Source organism: Camellia sinensis, chromosome 2 (genome assembly GCF_055761805.1).
Source record: "Camellia sinensis isolate YWXY chromosome 2, ASM5576180v1, whole genome shotgun sequence".
In the NCBI taxonomy this organism is placed as follows: Eukaryota; Viridiplantae; Streptophyta; class Magnoliopsida; order Ericales; family Theaceae; genus Camellia; species Camellia sinensis.
This window is the reverse complement of record NC_138962.1, coordinates 13,103,554-13,129,902: the sequence shown is the minus strand read 5'-3', so window position 1 is coordinate 13,129,902 and position 26,349 is coordinate 13,103,554. Positions and strand designations below refer to the sequence as shown.

At 35.4% G+C, this 26,349-nt stretch overlaps 1 protein-coding gene and 1 long non-coding RNA gene across 2 annotated transcripts; one reads left to right on the top strand and one right to left on the bottom strand.

Moving 5' to 3' along the window:
* The first annotated feature begins 19,228 nt into the window (after nucleotides 1-19,228).
* LOC145819479 (uncharacterized) lies at nucleotides 19,229-20,134 on the top strand. The gene is made up of 2 exons (XR_014360234.1): nucleotides 19,229-19,639; nucleotides 19,728-20,134. It is a non-coding gene; the product is annotated as an uncharacterized LOC145819479 (long non-coding RNA).
* A 152-nt stretch (nucleotides 20,135-20,286) lies between these two features.
* On the bottom strand, nucleotides 20,287-22,918 carry LOC145806470 (uncharacterized). Its single transcript, XM_082903525.1, has 4 exons — nucleotides 21,860-22,918; nucleotides 21,016-21,705; nucleotides 20,549-20,941; nucleotides 20,287-20,463 (listed from the first exon to the last, which is right to left on the bottom strand). The coding sequence occupies exons 1-4, from the start codon at nucleotides 22,916-22,918 to the stop codon at nucleotides 20,287-20,289; spliced, it is 2,319 nt and encodes a 772-aa protein (XP_082759651.1).
* Nucleotides 22,919-26,349: the final 3,431 nt, after the last annotated feature.

Below are 26,349 nucleotides of genomic sequence, written 5' to 3'. Positions count from 1 at the left end.
AGGCCAAAATAAGGCCACTTTCAGTTCGGACCAAGGTCCAAAAACAGAAGAAAAGAGGGCTGCCAATTTATGCAAAAATGGGGCCAAATAGGGGATATAACTACAAGTGACACATGGAAGCATCAAAAAATGTTGAGCCCTTCTCCAATGTTGAAGAGGGGCTCAAAATAAGCCTAACATCAGTTTACAACATGCTCAAAAATAAATTGCTCATGGGTCAAAAATAGCATGCAAAATCATGACACATAAGAGGATCAATGAAGCAAGTGTATTATGGAGGGCTCAAACAGGGTTGAGCCCTCAATGAAAAGTGAAGATGAGCTCAAAAGATGGCCCTTTTCAGTTAGGGCCGGAGCTTGAAACCAAAAGGAAGTGAGGCTTAGAAATAGATCAAGAAAAAGGGTCAAAAGGGTAAAAGGGTAAAAGTGTTACTTACCCTTGAAGACTCAAACTTTTGTTGCTTCTTGGATGGATTTGCAGCTTCTTTGGCCTTTGGGAAACCTTCCTTGTTGCTGGAAATGAGATGGTGGTGGTAGAGCTTGGTGATGTAGAAGGAATGATGGTTAGGGGGTTAGGGTTTTTTGAAGAATTGAGAAGGATGGAGATGGAGTTGGCTATGGAAGCTTGAAGGAGAGTTTTTCTAACTCTAACAAAGGAGGCCACCAGCTGGTTATAAGGGTTCAAAAGGGGGTGTAAAGGTGGGGGAAAAGGAGAGCAAAATTCCCCCACAAAATATCCCCCGGATACAGATAATATCTGGGGGATATTGCCCCACAGCTGTAAAGTGCACAGTGCAAGGAAGCAGGCCGACCCATTACTTTTGCTGGAGGTGGCCGGCCAGCCACACCCCCTAGCCGGCCGGCTAGGGGTCAAAAGGGTCAATGTGATTTTCTGGCCGGCCAGCTACTGGGGAGGTACTCATATGTGTGTACAACACAACCATGTGGTTAAAATTTCAAGAAAGTGGGTCCAAGAGGTTCAACATTAGCTCGGAAAGAGGGGTTCAAAAGGTTCAATTTGAATTACTGGCCGGCCATGAACTTTTAGTGGCCTCCCAGGTGTGTAGATCACAGATATGTGGTTGAAAGTTGGAGAAAAAGGGTCCAAGGGGTTCAACATTAGCCCGGAAGAAAGGGGTCAAAAGGGTCAGGTGACCTTAATGGCCGGCCACCAACTTTTAGTGGCCTCCCAGGTGTGTAGATCACAGATATATGGTTGAAATTTGGCAACACTAACCCTAAGGTGTTCAACATTAGCCTGGAAGTTGGAAAAACGGGCGCCGGGAGGCTCCGGAGGAGAGATAACTGGTTGCTGCAACAATTGCTGGCCTCCCACCCTTTAGTGACCTTCCTAGTGATAAAACAGAGGTACCTGCCAAAAATGAACGAAAACCATTGCAAAACGAATGCTCGGGGACCAAAACACGCAGTTCGGGGTCCCGAAAATGGGCTGTTAACCACCGAAAGTGGCATTCGGCCACGAAGTGGGTTTCTCAGCCCCCAGTGTCCCTCAAAAGGGAGCAAATAGGAAGTATGCCAAAAATTAGAGCAATAGGAGATGGTTAAGCGGTCCCGAACCGAGGCACACGGCCTGACGGCTCCGAAAACCGGGAACCGGACTCCGAAATAGGCAAAATGGCCTACGGCCACCAAATGTAGCCTACGGACATTGAGAGATGGTCTACGGGACCTCTCCCTCCCCTCAGGAAAAGAAACAGAGAAAACCAAGTCTGGCTCGCAAACCGAGACAAGGCACAGAAAAGGGTTCGGAAGTCCGGAGGTAGGGCTCACGGCCGCGACTCTGAAACTTCTGAATGAGCACATTATGCAACATCACCGAGCGCTCCATCGGTGACGTCTGAGTCTTAAGGTCGGTCAAAAATGGGGTGTCTACACATAGCATCTTCAATGCTACACATAGGTTTTTCAACAGTTGGAACTGGGCCAATCGAAAACGAGTATGCTTGACGATACATATCAGCATGAGAAAATGGTTCAACAAATGAATTCAAATTCTTTCCACTCCTAAAAATTGCAGCAACAGCATGTTGACATGGATACCCATTTATTTCCCATTTTCGACATGAACAAGTTCTCAACCCAAGATCAACCATAACCGAAGGAAAACAATGCACTTCAAAGACATTATCAGATGATAAACTCACATTCCATGTCCTCCCGTCCAAAAAAGACTTCTCCAACACATTATCCATACGAGGACACAAAATTTTATTCCATTTACTAGAGAGCAGCCTCCTATCAGACCTCATATTCATGATTTGCAACCGTATCATATCCACCAAATTTGTTATTGGCAAGTGCCGAGCTTCTCGTATCCATGAATTGAATGACTCAGCAACATTTGAATACATCTCACCATAACGTTTCCCCGCAAAATATGCATCACTCCAATTTTCATATGGTAAACTTCTCAAGAAAACACTCACAATGTCTCCTCCCTCACTTTTTAATTCATTTAACTTGAAATGAAATGATGCCTTTATTGGAGCATATGCACATTCTGAAAACTTGGACACAATCGTCTCCCTAACCAAATTTGTGTTTCCACATGACAACTTATCCCTCAAATTTCTCTTTAGATGTTCCAGACAAAATCCATGAAAGCAGTTAGGGAAAAACCTAGCAATTCCCTCCACAATTCCACAATGTCGATCCGATATGAAACTTATCACCATTTCTGATCCTAATACTCCATATAAATGTTCAAGAAACCAACACCAATTGTCTTTATTCTCAGCAAAAGCTACAGGAAAAAAACCTACAAAACAAATAAGAACAAGCATATTAGATATACACATGCAGAGAAAAATAGAACAATAAACAACTAGAGAAGTTTGACACTGCCAACATCCAGAGAAAATTCACACATTGGCAACATCCAGAGAAAATTGACTTAGTGACCAGCTACAGAGAAAATTCACACAATCATAATATACAGAGAAAATTCACTTAGTGACCACCTACAGATACAATTCACACAATGACAACATCTAGAGAAAATTTATACACTGACCAAAATCCAGTGAAAATTCTCACAGTGGCCATAACAATAGAAAATCCACACAGTGGCCAAAACCAGAGAAAATTCACATTCACTCAATTCCTACATGTATAGAAAATTCACATACTTAGATAAAATTAGATATATTTACAATTACCTTCATTCCCATCTTTCCCCGTTGCAGCAAGCATAACTCCTTTGTATCGTCCTTTCAAAAATGTTCCATCAAGAAAAAGCAATGACCGACAATATTTGAAACCAGCAATGCATGCATGAAAAGCCACAAACACTCTTTTGAAACGCTTGTTATCTTCAAAATCTAACTCAAAACGACTCCCTAGATTGTTCTTCAATGCCTCATCAAAATACCACCGTAATTGATCAAATGACAAACAAGAATCCCCATATGTACTACATTTTGCTTTTTCAACACCCAACCAACCACAGCTATAACTGATTGAGACCCCATACTTGTCTTTCATTTCTTTCACAACATCCACTGGACGAGTTAAACGTTTTGCACTTACCTCTTCAAGTATCAGCCCAGAAACTAAGCTGGAAGTCATCCTCGAATGTTTACTCGTACGAACCGCCACACCACACGTATGTTCATTGTTCAAAGTCCTTATGTAGAAGAACCCATTTGTTTTTTCAACAGAAGCATGTACACGCCACATACATCCCCTTGATTCCTTATATGCACATTCTGCTGTAACCCTCACCTTGTCATTTTTAACATACGTAAACTGAAAACCAACCTCAATAGCATACTTGCATAAAAAAGTACGGAACTCAACCACACCACCCTCAAACTTTTGTCCAACACTCGTAATATTATTCCGCCAACTAGCCGACAATAACACCTTTTCTTGGTGAGAACAAAACTTAGAGAGTGAATTCCTTTCAACATCCACCAGCCTATCACACTCACCATCCACAACATCTACCCAATTAGACCCCACTTCATCCTCTTCATCAGAAGTACTACATCTACTAACTGAAACATCAACTATATTAACACCGCGTGCACAAACAACCCTCAACATATTCACAAAATCAATATTATTTCGAACCATACAATTTGGATGGCCCAAAATAGAATATGAAATACACATAGTCTCAGGTTTCAAATTCTCCCATGTTTTACACAAAATGCCAACCAATTCCTCAAAATTCAATTCGCATGAAACATTAATGACAATAGTATCATTCCCATATTTGCACAGCAACAACACTGCACTGTTCATTGAAACTGAAACAAAAAACAACAAAAATAATTTGTTTAACATAGAAACACTTCACAAGAACAACATAAAAGCACAGAGAAATTTCTAAAAATTATAATTTTCTCTGAACTTAAAATAAAAGTCCAAAGACATCTACAAACTGATATTCACCTTCAAGATGATAAAAAACAAAATCACAGAAACTTAATGAATCACAGAGAAATTTACTGCTAACTATTAAACACAATTATAGAAAAAAAATCACATAGAATACAAGTCCAGAGAAATACTTTTCTCTGAACTACAAACTGAAAGTGAGTAACAAACTTACAATTTTCTCTGAACTACAAATACAAGTCCAGAGAAATTTATGAACTTACATTCACTTTCTCATATTCTATCTCCATTACAAACTTCTAATAATATGTCCATATGCACTTATAATTTCCTCTGGACTGCACAAACAAAAGTGCAGAAAATGAAATTTCTCTGGTTTGAAAAAACATAGAACAAAACTTATCATTGATCAGCATGTTGATAAAAAACAGAGCACCAAAAATGAACTCTAAACATCAAAATCACCTACACTGTCAACACTATTTGAAATTGATCAAAAAACAAAGAATGAAAAATTAATTCCAAAAAATAAAAATCAACTATATCAAGCTGGCCTCTCTCTAAACAAAAATCAAAATCCATATGGAATCTAAATCGAAAACAAACCTAATTCAACTCCACTCAAAAACCTACGCGATCAACACACTGTCAACACTCTTTGAAATTGATTAAAAAACAAATAATAAAAAATCAATTCCAAAAATAAAAATCAACTCTATCAAGATGCCCTCTCTCTAAACAAAAATTCAAAACAAAAATCAAAATGCATGTGGTATCTCCATCGAAAACAAACCTGATTCAACTCTACTGAAAATCTACGTGATCAACACACTGTAACACCACTGAAATCTCCGATGAAATCTCCAACGAAATCTATACGATCGTAGCAATCTTTCTCGTCAACTCCACTGAAATCTCCGACGAAATCTCCACCATAAATCTCCACTGAAATCTCCGATGAAAACTCCGATAAAATCTCCACTTCAAATTCGGTTTCCAAAATCTGTCAGTTAAGTCAACAATATAATATTCAAACAAATTTATGTTATAAAGGAAGGGTAATTTAGGTACTTTATAACCTAAAATAAATTTGAGGGATCTTAGCCATCAAAACATATTATAAAGGACCTGTCCTCCTATCAAAAGTAGAGGAGGGACCTTAGGCCAATTTTCCCTAACTTATTTCTCAAATTAGGCTTAATTTGAACGGAATTTTCAAATTAAGTTAAAGCGTTATTACAAATCACGTTTTCACTGTTTTTAGACTCCTCTTATAAAAAATTTGTAAAATAGTAACTACGCTTTTAATTAAGGAGTTGTTTGGGGTGTCCTAAATAAGTGCACTTTTTGTTTTTTTGGACTAAAAAGTTGAGGGAAAAAATATGGATGTTTGGGTTAACTTTTTGACTTTTTATGGAAAAATGTGTAATAAAAAATTGTAAAAATTGGTTTGTAGAGGAAAATTAGGATTGGAAGTTGTGCAGCCGTAATTGTTGACTTTTGGTGAATAGAGTTAACTTTTTAACTTTTTGAGTAACTTTTTAACTTTTTGACTTTTTTTAAGTATCCCAAACTTGGCCTAAGAAAACGTTATTACAAACCACATTTTTAAGTTAATCATAAAGCGTAGTTTCAAACCACGCTTTTAAGTAAATTTTTTTTTTTTTTTTTTTTTTTTTTTTCAGAAAATGTGATTTCTAACCACGCTTTGTTACTTAAACTATGTTATAAAGAAAGCATGGTTAGAAACCATGCTTTCTATGCACCAAACACTCTCTCTCTCTCTCTCTCTCTCTCTCTCTCACACACACACAAACACACACTCACACTCAATATATATATAAATTTTAATATATATTTATAATTTAATATATATATATATATATTTTTTATTTCATAAAATTGAAACCAATATTAAATATATATAATAATAATTTATAACAACAAATAATAATCAACTATATAAAATGATTACTTTTTTATTTTAATTCTTAATTTTTTTTTATTTTACTGTTTAGGGACAAAATTTATTTTTTTTATTTTAGGGTTTAAGATTTAATTCTTAAAATTTATATTTTTTTATTTTAGGGTTTAAGATTTATAAAAAATAAAATAAATTTTAAGAATTAAACTATAAATTCTAAACCCTAAATCCTAAAATAAAAATAAATAAATTTTAAGAATTAAACCCTAAACCCTAAAATAAAAATAAATAAATTTTATCCCTAAACACTAAGGTACGTTTGGTAACATCTACGTTTTTGGTTTGTGTTTATAAAAATTTTATAAACTGGTTTCTGTTTATTTTTAGAAAAACATAAATTACAAACGTGTTTGGTTTAAACAAAATGTTTAAAAAAAATTTAAAACATAAACTAAAAAATATGTTTGTTCAAGTCTAAAATATTTATATTTATATTTATTATTTATGACAATGGGATCACACATATTATAATTGAAAAAAAAATTAATTAAAAAAAATATTTAAAAAAAAATTAATTGGAAAAAAATTATTTGAAAAAAAAATGAAAAAAAATTAATTAAAAAAATAATTGCAAAAAAATTTAATTGAAAAAAAAAATTTCAAAAAAAATTATTTGAAAAAAAAAAAATTGAAAACTGAAAACGTAAACTCATTTTTTGAGTTTACGTTTTTTCCTCAAATTTATAAACTGAGACAACCATTTATAAACCAACGATTTTTCCAATAATTTTTTTCAATAATTTTTACAAACCATGTTTTTTGCAATTAAATTTTTTTTCAAATATTTTTTTTAATTAATTTTTTTTCAATTATAATATGTGTAATCCCATTGTCATAAATAATAAATATAAATATAAATATTTTAGGCTTGAATAAACATATTTTGTAGTTTATGTTTTAAAATTTTTTTAACATTTTGTTCAAACCAAACACGTTTGTAATTTATGTTTTTCTAAAAATAAACAGAAATCAGTTTATAAAATTTTTATAAACATAAACCAAAAACGTAAATGTTACCAAACGCTACCTTAGTGTTTAGGGATAAAATTTATTTATTTTTATTTTAGGTTTTAGGGTTTAATTCTTAAAATTTATTTATTTTTATTTTAGGGTTTAGGATTTAGGGTTTAGAATTTATAGTTTAATTCTTAAAATTTATTTTTTTTATAAATCCTAAATCCTAAAATAAAAAAAATAAATTTTAAGAATTAAACCTTAAACCCTAAAATAAAAAAAATAAATTTTATCCCTAAACAGTAAAATAAAAAAAATTAAGAATTAAAATAAAAAAGTAATCATTTTATATAGTTGATTATTATTTGTTATTATAAATTATTATTACATATATTTAATAGGGAAAATTAGTGTAGGGTCCCTCTCCCACTTTTCATAATGGAAGAGATCCACAAAATTATTTTCTGATGTCTAAGGTCCCTAAACATATATCAGAGAAATTTGTCTCTCTTCTCTCTCTCTTCTCTGCTCCCCCACCCTCCTCTCCACCCTCCTCTCCACCATCCTCTACGACATCTTCTTCAATACCTTCTCCTCCGACTTCTCCCTCCGCTCTACCACCGTCAGCCGGTTGAATCCGATGAGGAAGAAGAGACTTTCTTCGATTTGGAATTTGATGTGCCAGGTTCTGACGAGAAGGAAGACAAGGACGATAGTTCGGACACTGATGAAGATTCGTACAACGATTTGGCTATAAAAAGGACGGCGTGATCGAGTCCGATTTCGTTCCTGAGATCTCCGCCGAAGTTTCGTGTGTTTATGCTGTTTAAGAAGCCAAAATTGGAGAAAATCGAGTCTGTCGATGCGTCGCCGGCGACTCACCAGCAGAGCAAGCGTTTCGCTGAGAAATGTAAGGTTAAGGAAGTTTTGATTTTCTCACTGCTTGCAAGAGTGAACAGTTCGAGAAGTAATTCACGGAAGCAGAGCTCTGAGAACGGTTCGTCGAAGCGTTTCGCCAACGATGTGGTCCAGAAGTATCTGAAGCTTTTAAGGCTCAATCCTCACATGAAGAACCAAAGGAATGGCAGGTTTGCAGTGGCAGTGAAAAGCTGATTCAGATGATCCATTATCAGAAAGAAATGGTAAATCACGATTACCTGAATTGAATTTTCTCTAGGTTAAAACCAGAGAAATTCTCTAGTTTGAACTGAAATTTCTCTGGGTTGGTCCGGAGAAATTTTCTGGCTTAAAGTGAATTTTCTCTGGATTGGTCCAGAGAAATTCTATGATTTGAACTGAATTTTCTCTGGGTTGATCCAGAGAAATTCTCTGGTTTGGCGGACAATTTAGTTTCTTCGACAGCTATGATTTCTGGGTATGCCCGAAGTGGATGAAAATTGAAAGTTGTTGAACTCTTGCGTGGTATGGCGGAGAAGAATTTGTTTTCTTGTACTGAATTTGAACTGATTTGAACTCTTGCGTGGTATGGCAGAGAAATTCTATGATTTGAACTGAATTTTCTCTGGGTTGATCCAGAGAAATTCTCTGGTTTGGCGGAGAATTTAGTTTTTTCGACAGCTATGATTTCTGGGTATGCCCGAAGTGGATGAAAATTAAAAGCTGTTGAACTCTTGCGTGGTATGGCGGAGAAGAATTTGTTTTCTTGTACGGCTTTGATATCTGGGTTGGTATAGAGTGGACAATGGATTGATGGGTTTAATCTCTTCATTGAAATGAGGAGAGCAGGGGTTGATATTGTAGACCCTTTTATTCTTTCAAGCATTGTTGGAGCCTCAGCTAATTTAGCAGCATTGGAGCTTGGAAAACAGATTCATTGCTTAGTTTTATCTCTTGGTTATGAATCTAGTTTATTTGTTAGTAATGCACTTGTTGATATGTATGCTAAATATAGTGACATACTAGCAGCAAAGACCATTTTTGATACTATGTGCTGAAGAGATATAGTTTCTTGGACTTCAATTATAGTTGGGATGGCCCAGCATGGACGAGCAAACGAATCATTGTCTCTGCATGATGAGGTGATTTCAGCTAAATTTTCTTTGGTTTTTTAACTGAATTTTCTCTAGGTTGAAACCAGAGAAATTCTTTGATTTTTTAACTGAATTTTCTCTGGGTTGGTTCAGAGAAATTCTTTGGTCTTACTGAAGTTTCTCAGGGTTGATCCAGAGAAATTCTTTGGTTTTTAAACTGAATTTTCCCAATTCAAGAATTTCAGTATTATGGAGATCCAGGTAGATTTCGGCAAATCATCACAAATCTCATGGGTAATTCAATCAAGGTAAGTATGCATCAGCTTCTCAAATTTCAGTCCAACAACTCAGAGAAAATTCAGACCAACCAAACCAGAGAAATTCTCTGGACCAACCCAGAGAAAGTCTAGAGAAAATTCAGTTCAGACCAAAGAAAATTCAGTCTAAACCAAAGAATTTCTCTAGACCATGTAAACAAACCCATGGTGGTAATGCTGCAAATTCAAACAGGTGAAGAAATTATGAAAATATTGAGGAATTTTCTCTAGACAAATTTTCTCTGGATTAATTTTCTCTGGACCAATTTTCTCTGGATCAACTTGAGAGACCTTAGACATTATGAAAATATTAAGTGTCTTTTATGCTGTAAAGTCTTAATACCAGGGACCTAAAAAAAAATTCCCCTATTTAATATTGGTTTCAATTTGATGAAATAAAATTTATATATATATATATATATATCAAATTATAAATATATATTAAAATTTATATATATATATTGAGTGTGAGTGTGAGTGTGAGTGAGTCATGTGTGTGTTTGTGTCAGAGAGTGAGAGAGAGAGAGAGTGTTTGTGAGTGCGTGTGTTTGGTGCATTGAGAGCGTGGTTTCTAACCACGCTTTCTTTACAACACAGTTTAATTAAGAAAGCGTGGTTAGAAACCACGTTTTCAGAAAAAATAAATAAAAAATAAAAAATATTTTACTTAAAAGCGTGGTTTGAAATCACGTTTTATGATTAACTTAAAAGCGTGGTTTGTAATCACGTCTTCTTAATTAAAAGCGTGGTTTGTAACCACGCTTTTACTATTTCACAAATTTTCTGCGGGAGGGGCCTGGAAACAGTGAAAACGTGGTTTGTAATAACACTTTAACCTAGTTTGGGAAATAGGTTACTAATTTGGCTTAATTTGGGAAAAGCCCCAAATCGCTGAAGTCGATTACCATACAAATGAGCGGTTTCGTAAATACAATATAGATAAATATGATTTGTAATATGATATTATTGTAGGTTGTAAGTGGGTTGTAATTTTTACCTACATCTGCAAGAGCATGCCCTTATTTAGAATTATTATTATTATTATTATTATTATTATTTTATGATGATGTTGATAAGTTTGTAAATATTTTAATTTTATTTAAAGGGTTTGAATTACATGAAATTTGAAAATAATTTATTATTATTTTATTATTATATTTTTTATGAATGTAAAAGTTAATGAAGAATTACTTTTAGGTAAATTTAGGATTTTGAATTATTTTATTTTAATTGTATTGTTGGGTAGCGTATGATTTTGATGATTTAGTTTAAGATTTTAAAATATGTGTTTGTATTAGTTTATGATTTTATTTAAAAGTTTATGATTTTGAATAATTTACTTGTATTAGGGATTGATTTTGTTGTGTTTTTAATTTTATAAGTTTTAATTCATTAATTACTAATGTTGAGCATTTTAGAAAATAAGGAAAAATGGCCAAAAATAAATATTTACAAAATGAGAAAAGAAAAAAAAACTCAAAAATAAATTTTTAAAACAAAAAATCCAATTCGCAAACCGTCCGCACATTCACGAACCCTATTCGCACAAATCGTAACCCGTACTGCAGGCGATTGCAGATTTAATTTTTCCCAAATCACACATATGTGAGCAGGTCAAAATTGCAAATATGCAGGTGGGTTCAATTTTTGTGGGTCTCTCCAAATTCATATTTGGTTGTGCTATATGGTAAAGGATTATGAGTGTTAAGGGGAATAAGATTAGCATTCTTTTTTGGTTGAAGTATTTAGAAGGAATATTTATCAATAAATCTCATATCACAAACAAGTACTTTAATTAGTTCTAATTTTTTTTTTTTATTGATTTATTAAGTCCTATTAGTGGTGAATTTCTTTCCACGTAGTCTTATTTTTTTATTTTAGTAGTGTTTTGGTGAACAACTATATCCTTTTATTAATGACAGGTGATATGATAATCTAATGTGACAAGTATTAATGTGATACTCTAAAGAAATTAAAAACTCTTTAGTGTACTTTTTTTAAATATAACAACGTGGTGAGTATGGTGTGACACCCCAAGACTTCTACTTCAAAAAAACTAAAAACTCTTTAGTGTATTTTTTTCCCCTCCAAATATGACAATGTGGCAGATATGATGTGACATTTCAAAAAGACTAAAAATTCCTTAGTATACTTTTCTTAAATGTGACAACGTGGTGGTTATGTCACAAAAACTCCTTAGTATACTTTTTCCAAATGTGACAACGTGGTGAGTATGATGTGACACTCTAAAAATAAATAAAAACTCCTTAGCGTACTTTTTCCAAATATGACAATGTGCAGGTATGATGTGACACTAAAAAAAAATCTTTAGTATACTTTTTCCAAACGTGACATGTAACACTCCAATGTGGCAAGTATAATGTGACACTTTAAAAATAAATAAATAAATTAGTGTACTTTTTCCAAATGTGACACTCTAATGTGGCAGGCAAATGAGTCATTATACATCCAAAAGGTCAAAATGGATCACAAAAAAAAAATATGGGACTATATAAATTACAAGTCCAAAATACGAGACTTATTGGTCAATCTTCCTATTTAGAAAGAGAAAGAGAAAAAGTATGTAAAATTAAGTAAAATATAGATATATTTTATTCATATTTTATCTTCATTTTCTCTTTTCTTTTTGAAATCCATTCTTAAATCCTCTAACTAAACACAACATAAGGGGGTGGAATTGTTAATTTAAGAGTAATTCTACTTACACCACTAATTTATCTATTTATACCTTTTATTTCATTATACCACTAAACAAAAGGTAATTCTCATTATACCTATTATACTATCAAAACTAATGTTAAATTAAAAACACTTCAAACTCTTTAAGTTTTGTCCATTTACACCAATAGTTTTTGATAATACAATGCTAAAAAATTTAAATGATTCTAGTGCCAAGTTACCAAACAAACTAATTTTTTCTAGCCATTTGTTGTCGTTCAATTGGATGATTTTACTTTACTTTAACAAGAAATTAGTTGGAGTTTATTTGTGAAGTGCATGTTCGTATACAAATTATATTACTCTAGTGTCATGTTATCGAACTAAAATAAATTTGTCCAGGTACATGTTGCTTTATGTGTGTTATATATTGTCTTCATTGTTATCACATCAAAGGCATCCATTCGTTTCAATGTAATCAATGTCTATTTTGGTTGGACAATACTCTTTGGCCCTGTTTGGCAAGTTGGGTTTTATTTTTTTTTATTTTGGTAAAATTCATAAAAAGATAAAATAGGCTAAAATAATTAATAAGAAAAAATGTCACATCAAACCATAGTAATCATTTTACTTTTTATCTCACAAACATCATATCCAACTATAAAAAAAAAAGGAAAATGTTTGGGGCCCCCTTTGGGGATGACCCCTACATCCTCAAAGTGATCCTGACCCTCCATATATGTGTGGGACCCACTCATGTATGTATGAAGTCCACATCATGAATGGTTCAGATTTATGGGGGGTGTTATGGGGGTGAGGGTCTCAATCATTACTCAAAAAAAAAAAAAATCTAACCATTTTGCAAATACAAAAATTTTAACATACTAAAATAGCCAATTTTCCAAACATGACATGTTAACTAATAAGGATGTTTCTTCCTCATATAATCTACTAGCAAATGAGTGCTACTAAAGATATTTAGCAGCCAGATGATTGTGCTTATATTGCTGCAATGAATAGAAACATAAGCCTTCTACATAAATAAATAAAAATAAATAAAATTGAAAATTTACAGTAATGAGTAACCAAACAAATTAAAAACGTTCGATCTTGAGTTACTCGAAATATATCTTTTATTTGACAGTGGGTTACTGGACATATATTTTTTGTTCGGTAATGTAATTTTAGACTATTTTATTTTATTTTATTCGATTTTGACACACCGAATAAAAGTCAAACAACTCTATAAAAAAACGAAATGAAAACCTACCAAAAAAAAAAAAAAAATTACCATTTCACTTTTTTTATGGTTCTTCATCACCATTCTATAATTAAAACACTATGATTCTCACTTTTTGAAAAAAAATATATAGCAGAAAAGAAAAATTGAAAAGGGAAGAAGAGCAATAGGGATTGAAAAGTAATAGGGGTAGAGAGATAATAAAATATATTTAATTTTAGTCTTTTGTTCTTAAAATTAATTTTACACATGGGTAAAATTGGAAAAAAAAATTCATATGAAGAGTGTAAAGGGGAGCTTCTATCTACACACACCAAATCCCCTCTTTGCACATCCTTCTCACTACACACACCCAAAAAAATAATCCCTAATTCTGTTACTCACTGCACACACATTTGATTCCACATCTACCCTCACACTCTCACACACACACACAGACGCACACACACCCTCAAACCCGGCTGTCCCGACGGTGCACACCCATTGAAGCTACATCTCTCAGATTGCTCTCCCAACAGTGCAAATACACCCATTGAAGCTGCGCTGCATCTCTCACATTGCTCTCCCAACGGTGAAAATAGCTCCCTGCTTCACACAGTTAGGGTAACTTTTTTCACCAATCTTCAATTTTTTTCATTTGCCAAATAGTTCCCAACGGCTAGCATACCCCATGTTCATTTGTAATGTAGAGTTTTTCATTTGTAATCTAGAGTTTTTCACTTGTAATGTAGAGTTTTTCATTTGTAACCGTCGTTCGGAACTGGTTTTCCGAAATATAACAATTGGTTCGGACGTAGAAATCCGAAAATAATCAATAATTTCATAAGTAGATTTCCGAAAATGTTTCATTGTTTCGATATCCAACTTCTGAAAATTTTGAATTTAGACAACACTCAACTTCCGAACAGAATATGTATTTTTGGCTGTGAACTTCCAAACAGGTTTTTTTTTTTTTTTCCCTTCTGTTGTATATTGTTGTTTGAAGGGAGCTTATATTTCCACATCCCCATTCCCCTCTTTACACACACTTAATAAACACACTTATTATAATTTACACACACTTATTATAATTTTGTTAAACACTTATTAGTAATTTCACTTGAATAAACACTTATTATAATTTTACACACACTCTCATTAATTTTACACACACATTATAATTTTACACACACTCTCTTTATTTACACACACTTGTTTGCATGGCCATTCTTTATTTACACACACTCATTACACACACTTATTATTTTTTGCAGATAATATGGATTCTGAATGTCAACAACGTGTCCCACCTACTGCTTCAAATAGACGACGTCGTGAATTGGATGTAGACCATGAACGGGGACGAGGGCGTGGGCGAGGACGAGGTCAAGGTCGTGGTCAAGGTCATGATCCAGTTTCGGTAAAATATGCTATCCCCAGTGCTAGTCAAAGTCGGAGCCGAAGCCAAAGACGAGTTCAAGGTTATGATATGCCTGACAATGCTGTGGAGGATGCCTCTTTACCTGATTCTCCTCCTGTCTAGGAAGAGAACCTTACTCATGCTTTTCCAGGTGGACCGACTGATCCATCAATACTGTAGAGTTTCAATAGTCATGTCGCTGCAGCTGTTTGGCACGGGGAGTGTCACACCCCAAACCCGCCCCTAAAAGTTTTGGGCATGACCTATTCAGAAACGGACACTTAACCTGTTATACATAACATATGGGGCCTGAGCGGAAGTATTACCATTATAAAATAACATAAAACATCATCCATTGAGCTACCACTACCATGCCAGGACCGCACACATTGCATTAGGTACATAATATATAGAAACATACACCTGAACTTCCGTTACACACTTATGCATTCATACTTAGACCCACAATTGGGCGTGTAACGAAAATATTAATGAAAGACAACCAAAGCATAAGCCAATAACCTAACAACACTTTACAAAATGCACGGCTTCAGGTAGGTGCCTGGACGCATCAAAGTTGACAAGAGAAAGACGAGCCTTAAAGGTTAGGACTGAACTCCCGGTTGATTACCTGCAGAAATAGACGGACAAAATACAGAATGAGTGAACTCAGTGAATAATAGTACATAAATAATGTAATGTTTAACCTGAATAATAAAACATATAACTGTAGATACATATGATTAACTACATTCCATAATTATTTCCAAAACAACCATAGGTCTAATTTTCGTGACAGAGTGGCTTTAAGCCCAGCATATACAGAACAGCCATAGGCCTACAGATGCAGAACGACCATGGGTCCAGAAATATCAGAATAGCCATTGGCCCAGAAATAACAAAAATAACCAACGGCCATCGGCCCAGAAATAACAAAACGGCCATCGGCCCAGAAATAACAGAACGGCCATCGTCCTAGAAATAACAGAACGGCCATCGGCCCAGAAATAACAGAAATAACAGATGTATGGACTAAAGAGGTGGCTCGTACGGATTCTAGAGGTGGCTCCCACCAAGGTGTAGCACTTAGTTCCGTACAGCACTTAGTTCCGTATAGCACTTTGTTCCACACCAGAAAACATCAGAACAAATTAAAATAGATAAACACATTCTTCCCATTAATCACATGAATGAACATAGATAACATAAGTTTAACAGAACGTTACCAATAATTGTTAGCAAAAGGTAAACATATTTTACAGCATGAACGCTTTCAGAAATACGTAGATACCACCGTTCCATAATGCATATACATCCCATTTGCTTATCATGTTTCAATGCCACTAACTAGCAGATAACAGAATGGTAACATTAATTGTCAATAGCAAACAAAACATATGGTACAATGATGCGCTTAGATTTCCTCTTGGTTCTTTGTAAGTAGACATACTTGTTTCGTAATTAACAGAACCTTAACATTACCAATAATCCAAAGGTAAATGTACCATTACATCAACAGGCCAGAACAATTCATATCATAACATGAATTACATAATAATGTCGTTGATACGCAATTCTTTTCTATTAACCAACTTCACAGTGTTAATAGTTTGTATGAAATTCTTATACAGAATCATAGATAATTCTTAGGATGGTACATTGACAATAATCATTAGCCATAACCCAAAATACGGAGTAAGTTCAGAGTCATACCGATGTGTGCTAACTCTTTCAATGTTCACATCAATTCCCAATCAACACACATGTTAACATATTAGCTCACGGAGAATAGAATGTTGTTAACAATATTTCTTAACTGTAAATAATGTACGTTTGTAGTACTATTACTCACAGTGATCGGCTCCCGGTAGTACTGGGATGATGTCCTCGTCTCGACCTACAAGTACATTGCACAACACATTATATGAGATTATACTCGATCCTTTACTTATTCTCTTTGATCATTCAATCAATTAGCCATGGTGGTACCAAACTCATTATTCTTTAATAAGTTATAATCCATGTCTCATAAAATAGGAGAAATCGATCGGAAATGGTTTAGGTGAAGAAATGGTACAAAACTGGTTGACAGAAAGTGAACAGTCGTCACTAATTTGGGCATAACTATTTCTGTATTTAGAATTTGGGCGTGAGACCACTTCCATTAAAAACTAGACTTCCGGGGCTTGATTTCAGGCTCAAGAATCACTCAAAACGGAGTCCGGATACAAAAGATATGCTTGTTTAAAGTTGGCTGGACAGAGCTGTCTCCGCACGTGCGGGGGAACAGTGCCACACGTGCGGCCTGGACAGTTTGCAGTCCGAAAATGGCTGAAAATTTGGGACTTCTCATTTTCAAAATCAAACCTTAATTACATGTAAATCAAAGCCCAAAACCCTTTAATACATGACCAATTTCATATTATTATTCTCCATCAACCATCATAACCTCAAAATAAACAAATATAATGCCTATACTTCTTCAATCAAGAAATTCTAAGGAAATCAAGGTTCAATCAATATATATACATAAAACCCTAACTCAAATGGGTTCAAAGCTTCCCTTATTATCATGATTTCATGAAATTGATGTCTCAAACATAAGGATTCAAGATAATTAATCTTACCTTAGTTCACTCTTTGATTTCTCCAAGCTTCCATGGTTGTTCTCCCTTTTCTATCTTCAATTCCCTTCAAACCACCATGATTGTTAAGCTCTTCTTGGTTTCCCCTCTCTTTTCTCCCCCACGGTTCTCCTCTCTCTCTTTTAGATATTTTGGCTTCCAAAAGATGAGGCCAAACACTCACAAACATATCTATATATCTAAATAAACACACACACAAGGCTCAACACAATAGGGAGAACCAAACGTGGCCTTACGAATTGCGCAAAATCAAATTTCAATTAAAGTTCCCAGGTGACTCTAAAAATTGTGCTGATCATAAATATGTCCCCTGTTCTGGTTTCTGAAGTCTCTAGGGTCTTCAATTTGCAGTACAAAGTTAACCACCCAAACGTGCATTAACGAATCAGACAAATTAGATTTCCAATTAATTTTCCCCAATAGTTCTAAAAATTCCCATTAACATACCCAAGTACTCAATTTTGATTTCTGAACCCATAAAAGTCGGTAATTTCAATTTGAAGTCCGTAACTCAACAGATAATGCGTTAATTCTAATAGATATAATTAAATTAAAACACATCCTCTCATAGGTAAATAAAGATGATTTCTTATACGCATTTTGGAGTCATTACAGAGAGGTAAACATTCCTGAGTAGAAGTGAAATTCATTTGTATATAAATTTTTTTTTCCTATGTGTGTTGTATGATAGTTTCTAATGAGATATTATTTGTGTTATAGGAACGAGGGCCCCTAAAGTGTCATAATCACTCTTCGAAGATCCTTGCATGGCCATGGTGGTCAGTAGGCAACAACACCACATTCAAAGCCATTATTGAGGAGTCTAGGCTGTCACAGTTAGCTCGTTGCACTTATCAGTTCGTCAACAAGCTTCTAATCTCCAATTTTGTTGAGAGATGGCAACCTGAGACGAACACATTTCACATGACAATTGGTGATATGACCTTGACCCTGGATGATGTTGGCACTATTCTTGGCCTTCCCATTGTAGGCAAATCAGTCAGCGTACCAGATGTGACTGATCATCATGGAGTTACACTACTGGTTTATGGCTTGGGGATTACTGAACGTGCAGCACATGAAGAGGTTTCTTCTGCTGGTGGCAATTCAGTCAGGCTTGAGTGGTTGCGAAGTCAGTTTGCTGGTGTCACAGATTCAGACCCCGAGGAGGCTATACAGTGCGCTGCTAGAGCTTATTTGTTGTTTCTGTTGGGATGTACACTCTTCAATGACAAGAGTGGCGGCAGGGTTTCTGTTGTTTACCTTGGCTTATTGATGGATTTGGGATCCATTCATACTTACGCCTGGGGTGTTGCTACATTAGCATTTTTATATAGACAGTTGGGGTATGCTAGCCGGTCCGGGGTTAAGCAGATAGGTGGTTATATGACTCGTTTGGAGGCATGGATTTATGAGCACTTCCGAGCATTCCGACCTCACCAGAACATGGGCTACAATGAAGACATGCCACACGTGTACCATTGGGCATCTAGGAGAGAGGCGGGTTCCTCCATTGATCATTTGAAATCTTTTCGAGTCGAGCTTGACAGTTTGGTAGCTACTGATGTAAGTTTACTCATCCTGAGATAATTTTAACACTTTCCATTTATTTTACCCTTTATATACTTTAATTCAAAAACACTTTACGTTTACAGGTTATTTGGGATCCATACCACAACTGCAGAGACCGACATCCATGTAACCCAGTTACGTTCTACCCTGGATGCTTAAAGTGCTTAGACGTTGTCATACCTTATCATCCAGATAGAGTTCTGAGGCAGTTTGGCAGGGTTCAAACCATCCCAGATGCATCGCTAGCTCCCAGTCGTGGTGCTCGAGGCAACATATCTGCACGATATACAGTCATGTATAGATACTTGGATAGGATCTAGGAGGCTTGGGATAACCACGTGTTATCTGAGCAACGGAGGAGCACACCAGTTCGTCAGCCGTGGGAATGTGTACCGGGTTACATGGATTAGTATAAGAATATCACGCACCTATATGTTGAGCACACTGATGAACCGCGTGTCCATGACCATCAGGATTTCAGCCAACATGCTGATGTAATATATTATCCTCTTTTATGCATTTGTAACTTGCTTTGTATTTTCTGATATGTTCCATAAAATGTGATATTCTTTTCAAATGTAGCGTATTGCACATGCACTGTAGATTTCACATCCTATTATTGACGCTGGTTATGAGGAGGGGATTCGACATCCTTATCGACTTTACCAGGCTATCGAGAGTATGATGCATGTCCTTGAAGGTTAGCACATTGACGAAGCTGAACTTAGTTCTGCTGGACCTAGTTATACTGGAGGTCGCTTTCCATCTTCGACATTGACATACAGTCGTAGGCCTAGGCATAGGCATACAGCTGATTCGTGACATGTTATTTGTTAGTTGGTGGATTTTTTTTGGTATTTTTTGTAAGATGATATTGTTGTAATGGTAACAATGGTTAATATTTTCTTATTAGAATGGAATGGCAACAATGGTATTGTAATGACATTGTAATGACATTTTATTATTAGAATGGAATGGTAACAATGGTCGTTTATTTTGTAAATGATATTTTCTTATTACAATGGAATGGTAACAATGGTCGATAACATTCAATCCAGATTGGAAAACATAACACATCAACATAAAAAACACATCCATTAATTTCTTCCATAATTCTAACATTGTCAAATGCATACATGTGTCATGCGACATCAACAACATCAAAAGTCTCTCGAGTAGCTACATTATCATGAATAATGTCCTTGAAATGTTGAATGCAACGCACATATACATCATCCCAGTCGACAGCGCAAGGGTGACGGTATTTTCGCCAATTAGTGGCTATAGGAGGAACTGGATGGCCTAGCTGCAGCAAAACCTGCACCAAATATCAATTGAGTTAGTGGTCATACCTCACAACTTCTTGTACATGCACAAACCCAATTTATAAGTTTTTGTTATACCTGGACGAAATGATTTCTGTTGACAAACCCAATGGCAATCTCACGTCTATCAAGTTGAGGTACTGGCACTGTTCTAAGAGGTAAAAAGGTGAGACATTGCTGTAATGACAAGTGGTATAACACAAGATTGTAGCACAATGCAACAAGATGCCCCATGTCTGGCATAGTCATCCAATGTGAGTATCCAGGATTGTCTTCAAAGTATGACAATATGCTTGTCAATTCTTCAAACCTTTCGTAGGACCCATAAAGTGTAATGTATTCCTCTTTGTGTGTGTGCAGCTCACCCAACAGATCACGCCTAACCTGAGCCCAATCATCTTCTGTATGACCAATTGAAGCAGCTATAGCCCTGAAACCACAATTCCCATCTGCAGCTACATCATTGACAAACTTAATGTATGGTTCAACCCAGAAGGGAAAGCATCAACATATGCACCAGGTTTCACTGTTCTAGTAATATATACCTTCCCTTTCGGATTCACCTTCTCCTTTCCCTTAACAGGTCGTTTTTTCTTGGTTTGCAGAGTAGAAGCTAATGTAGTGATTTGAGTGTCCCTAGGTGAGAAGGAATCATGTCCAGATTGCACAAACTCAAATGCACACGGGTCACGACGGGTAGAAACATTGATCTTCTTATGATCCCGAGGACGTGTTTTAGGCTTCACCTCCAGCTCAACAAGAAAAGTGCTTCCTGGATATACAATCTCTTTCAACTTCTTCAAAAGCTCCAACCGCATGGTTCTATCACTTTCATCAAACTTGTTCACAAACAACTCTACTTCTGTATGACAAGTCACCTCCGTTTCGTCTTCTTTGTTGCATACGGAGATATGAAGTTGCCTCCACTGTGAGTGTATGGTAGCAAGTGGTATAGGACGATCTTGTCTGATATAGTCAGCAATCTCATAGGCACAAGGTAAACCATGAGTGTGGCGAAGGACGCATCCACAAGCTTCAACATCAATACCAATGGAATTGGCGCTCTTACTCTCTACAAGCAAATACTCCAATACAGAGATAGACACATTACCCTGTAGCTCCCTGAACTGAGAAGGTTTAAATTGATGTTGCACAACCGTTAGACTTTTCTCAAATGAAGCCTTGATATCAGTGTGTTGCAACTCAAGCAGACTGTGTATTTTCTCAAATGATGCCTGAAATGAGACTTGACATGAACCCAATTGTCTTTTAAGTTTTGCATGTGCACTCTCAGCCTTATTCAATTCTATGTAAGTCAAATTAAACTCAAGTACATGGCACTTATTAATAACATATTGAAGAAAAGTAATCTTACCGGTTCGTTGTAACATTGCTATAATGCATACACGTGTCTGTCCATGCCGCCACAAATTTGTCCTTGTAAGGAACCAACCAAGTATCCATGACGTACTTGACTGCATTAGGATAACTACTGAATTCCTTAAGTAAAGATTTAAGACGCTCATCGCATTGAATTTCAAAAGATGAATACACTAAAGAGTTCCACTCATGGTTAAACTTCTCCCATTTTTGCTGTGTCTTAAATATTTTCTTGCATTTGGTCAATACATTCTTACTGATATGCCAACGACATAATAAATGTCTGCCACTCAGGAATATCTTCTGTATGGAGTTAATCAAGGCTAGTTCTCTGTCAGTAACAATAATTGTTGGCACAACAAAACCATCCATGACATCACGCAATATAGCTAACACCCACGCATAGTTATCGACCCTCTCATACTGTAAGTATGCGAAAGCTACAGAGAATGTCATTTCAGTTGATGTCACTCCCACAATTTCAAGAAGAGGAAGACGATATCTGTTGGTTTTATATGTGCAATCCATAATTAATATACGTGGGAAAGACCGAAATAAGTCCAAACTGGTAAGATGTGCCCAAAACAAGTCTGTCACTGTCATCGTGGACTCTTTAGATCGATGGCGCTCAATGTAATTATACTTGGCCAATTCACCTAATAAGTGTTGCATCTGTGATCTTCCAGCTCTCTGTACCACCCTGTTTCGATGGCGTACATTGTAAATGGTTTTAAGTATGCTTACATTGAGAGCATCTCGCTGTTTCAAGGTTACTAGGATTTCTTTTGGCCGAACCATGCTCTTTGACATATCCATTAACAATGCTTTCTCGTTCTTTGATAGCCTCCCCGCATATGAATGTCCCTCAAGGTGCTCCGCAGGTGGATGATTATGCAATCCGCATACTACGGTCAATGTCCATTCATCATGTATGGTAAACCTGTGAGCCCTCATATCAAAAGGACAACCACACTTATTCGTACCGGTTATTCTTGATGTATTGTTGCCATCATGTTTTAACTTCTTTGTCGCTCTATATTGGTCACTCCTCTCACAAGTAATATACATCCTGGGTCTTTTTTTCCCTCCACCATAGTCTGATATTTTGATTACAATGACCAAACCATTTCTCTTTCCAACTTCACGTACCCAGTTGAGCAATTCATCCTTACTTTTGAATACCTACAAAGTCAAATAAATATTATCAAACATTTACATTTGGTGAGCAATTCGAAATATAACCATTATAATTTCGTAGAGTGAACCTGTTCAGTTGTGAATTGAGTAGTGTAATCCAACACAAAATCCACGCAAACCTGACTTCCTTGAGTTGACACATATTCCTACATGTTTTGTATAACATTACAAATTTTTAATGGCATTATAAAGATTAATTTGCAATTCAAAACTGTAAATTTGGTATGCAATTTGCAAATTTGGAATATAAAATGGGAAATTTTTTTTTTACTTCATTCGGAAGTAGTTGGTCGAATTTATTTTCAAATTTCGGAAGTTGAATGTTGTAAAAGTTAACTTTGTTCGGACAACAACTTCTGAATTTAAATACTTTGTTCGGATAACAACTTCCGAAATTTATTATTTTGTTCGGACAACAACTTCCGAAACTAAACACTTATTTCGGTAGTAGATTTCTGAACCAAACAATACAATTCGACTCTGGTTATCCGAACGACGTCGAAAAAAAAAGAAAAAGAAGAAGAAACTCACATTTCCTTCGCTATGTTTCTCATAAACACTTATTTGCTGATTTTCAGAAGGCAAATTCTCCATAACAATGATGTTTTCCCTACGAATGAGGAAGGTTGATGAATGAGTGCATTGAGAAGCTACGAACTTGGAAGAAGATAGGAATGAGTGAATACTCTGCTTTCACTTCTAGCTCAATGAAGTTACAAACTTGGACCCACGATGCAACAGATGTGAACTGGAGATGGATGTGTGCATTGAGATGTTTTGAATCAACAATGATGTCTAAAATAGTAATTTCACTTAGAGATAAAATTGTAACAAAATTAAATATCATTAAGTGTGTGTGTAAAGGGGATTTGGTGTGTGTAGATAGAGCCTCCCAGTGTAAAGAGATAAACTAGTAGTATAAGTAGAATCACTCATAATCCAATTCCCTTGGATTGAAGCAAAATGTTTATTTTGTCCTCTATTTACCAAACAAATTGTTTATCTATACTATATATATAACCAAATGTAGTGTTTTCTCAAAAGGCTCCAAAAATCTATTCCTAAATTCTCATAATTTTAGAAAAATAAAAAAATACGTGGCACCTTCCTTCACTTCTCTTCCTACTATTCAGGCATTTTCACTCCCTATCCCTATAATAAAATATAAAATTAAAAAAAAATAATAAAATATTCATTTTGTATCCATATTCATCTATATCCATCACCCACAACTCCCACATCTATTTTCATCCATATCCACCCATAGAAATATTTGAATTTTAAAATTTCTCCCCATAGATAAACATATAAAAATTTATAAAAAAATAATTTCATGGTCTACAAATAAAGATAAAGATTAAATAATTGATTTACATAATTAAAATAATAAATTTATATATATATATATATGATTTATAGCGACCCCGGTCTTTTCCCATTTAATTATTGTATCCGGACTGTTCCGTAGATTCTGTCATTGTATAATGGTTGTTGTTGTTATTCCTTATTTTCTCTTTTGGAATTATAGGATGTGTTGGGCAGGTTTGTTTCAGGTTGGTTGGATTTAGAAACCAAGAGTTGCTGTCCAGGTTTTTGGTTCTTCGCTCGAGCGAGGAGTTGTTCGCTCGAGCGAGAGGTAGTGTTTGATTTGGACCTGTAGCTATGCATTCTTGGCTTGAGCGAGCTTTTCTTCGCTCGAGCGAGTTAGTTCATCCTTCGCTCGAGCTATAGTTCCTTCGCTCGAGCGTGTGTCTGGGTTCAGACCTGAGGGTTTGAGTTCTTCGCTCGACCGAGCTTTCTTTCGCTCGAGCGAGCATTTGAGTTGTTGGCTCGAGCAAGGCTTCCTTGGCTCGAGCGTAGTTTCTCTGTGTCTGGTCGCTCGAGCGACCAAGTCTTCGCTCGAGCGAGCCTGTCCAGTTTAAATACACAGCAGCGGGATTTGATCAGTCTTTTTCATATTCTTTTGATTCAAAACCCCAGGTTCGACCTCTCTCTCTCCCTACTCACCTTCTCTCTTAGGTTTGATCTGTTTAGAGAGTGTTTCAACCCTAGTTGCTTTATTAAAAAGATAGAGGGAGTCGAGGGCTTCCATTTAATCTGAACTTTTGGCAATTTGGAGCACTTTGGTATTTGGGCATTCATCTCCATCTTCTCCATTCGGGTTACTCTCTTCGAGGTAGGGATTTCCTACTCCATTTTATAGGTTACGTTCTAAGTTTTAGTATTTTAATATGTTGGGAATACTTTGATAAATTTTGGAAAAAACCCTAGTTGAATTATTGAATTGATTTGTATAAGTAATTCATGGAATTGGGAAAAGATGGTTAAATTCATGGAATTGGGGAACTCATTGATTAATTGGCATAATTGGATAATTTGTATCATTTGTCTATTGAATTGTTGACATGGTTATTTTCAGTTTAGAAATAACTGTTTTGGGCTATCGGTGGAGGATAGTCGTGATTGTTGTAGACATTGCATGTGAATTAGGAATAACTGAAACTAATCACATTGGTTAAGTCATTAATTTTGACTGTGGCATTGATACAGAAAATACGTGTATTGATTGAGCATTGCATTTGCATACATTGTTTGTGTGTGGGAGGAGATAGGGGATGTACTCCACGGTTTAGGGGAAGATAGGGGATGGACCTCTAAACCGGATTTTTGTTTTGGAGGAGATAGGGGATGGACTCCATTAGCATCACTTTTATGTGTGCTTATTTATAGAAGTGTTTTATTGATACAGCACTAAAATGTGTATCAATCTGGAAGTATGAAGTGTTTTGATTTGAGCTTGAGTCTCATTTGTTGTTGATAATGGAAGGATGTGAATATGATATATGTAATTCACTGTTGTAAGTTTGGCCAGGTTCTGAGCCATGTTGATAAAATTGGAAGGTAAAATGAGTTTTAGACAATAGTGTTATAAGACTGTAAAATGAAGTAATGGACTATCTTGGTTAACCATCTGTTGAATGCCATTGCTTTATTCATTGCTTATATGTGGTTTAGTATATTTCTACTGGGCTGTGGCTCACCCTTTATGGGAACATCATTTTCAGGTTCAGGGGATAAGCTACCTCCAAGGACTTAGCTTGGAAGGACTTGGATTCCGAAGACTATTTTTCTGTTATTTGCTTTTATTTGTTAGTACATAGAACTCGTATTTTTTTGTAACCAAGTGTTGGCTTGGAAAGATGTAAGCCTGTAGGGCATTTTATTTGATTATTTAGTAATACTCTGATGAATGAATTAATAAAATGTCTTCTTTAAATAATGCATGTCAATGATATATAATA

Coding starts and splice junctions, on each gene's coding strand:
- LOC145806470 (XM_082903525.1), bottom strand. CDS start 22,918: ATGTATATTACTTGTGAGAGGAGTGACCAATATAGAGCGACAAAGAAG. Junction 20,942..21,015: donor AGGTGAATCCGAAAGGGAAG/GTATATATTACT, acceptor CCATACATTAAG/TTTGTCAATGATGTAGCTGC. Junction 20,464..20,548: donor ACAGAAATCATTTCGTCCAG/GTATAACAAAAA, acceptor TATTTGGTGCAG/GTTTTGCTGCAGCTAGGCCA.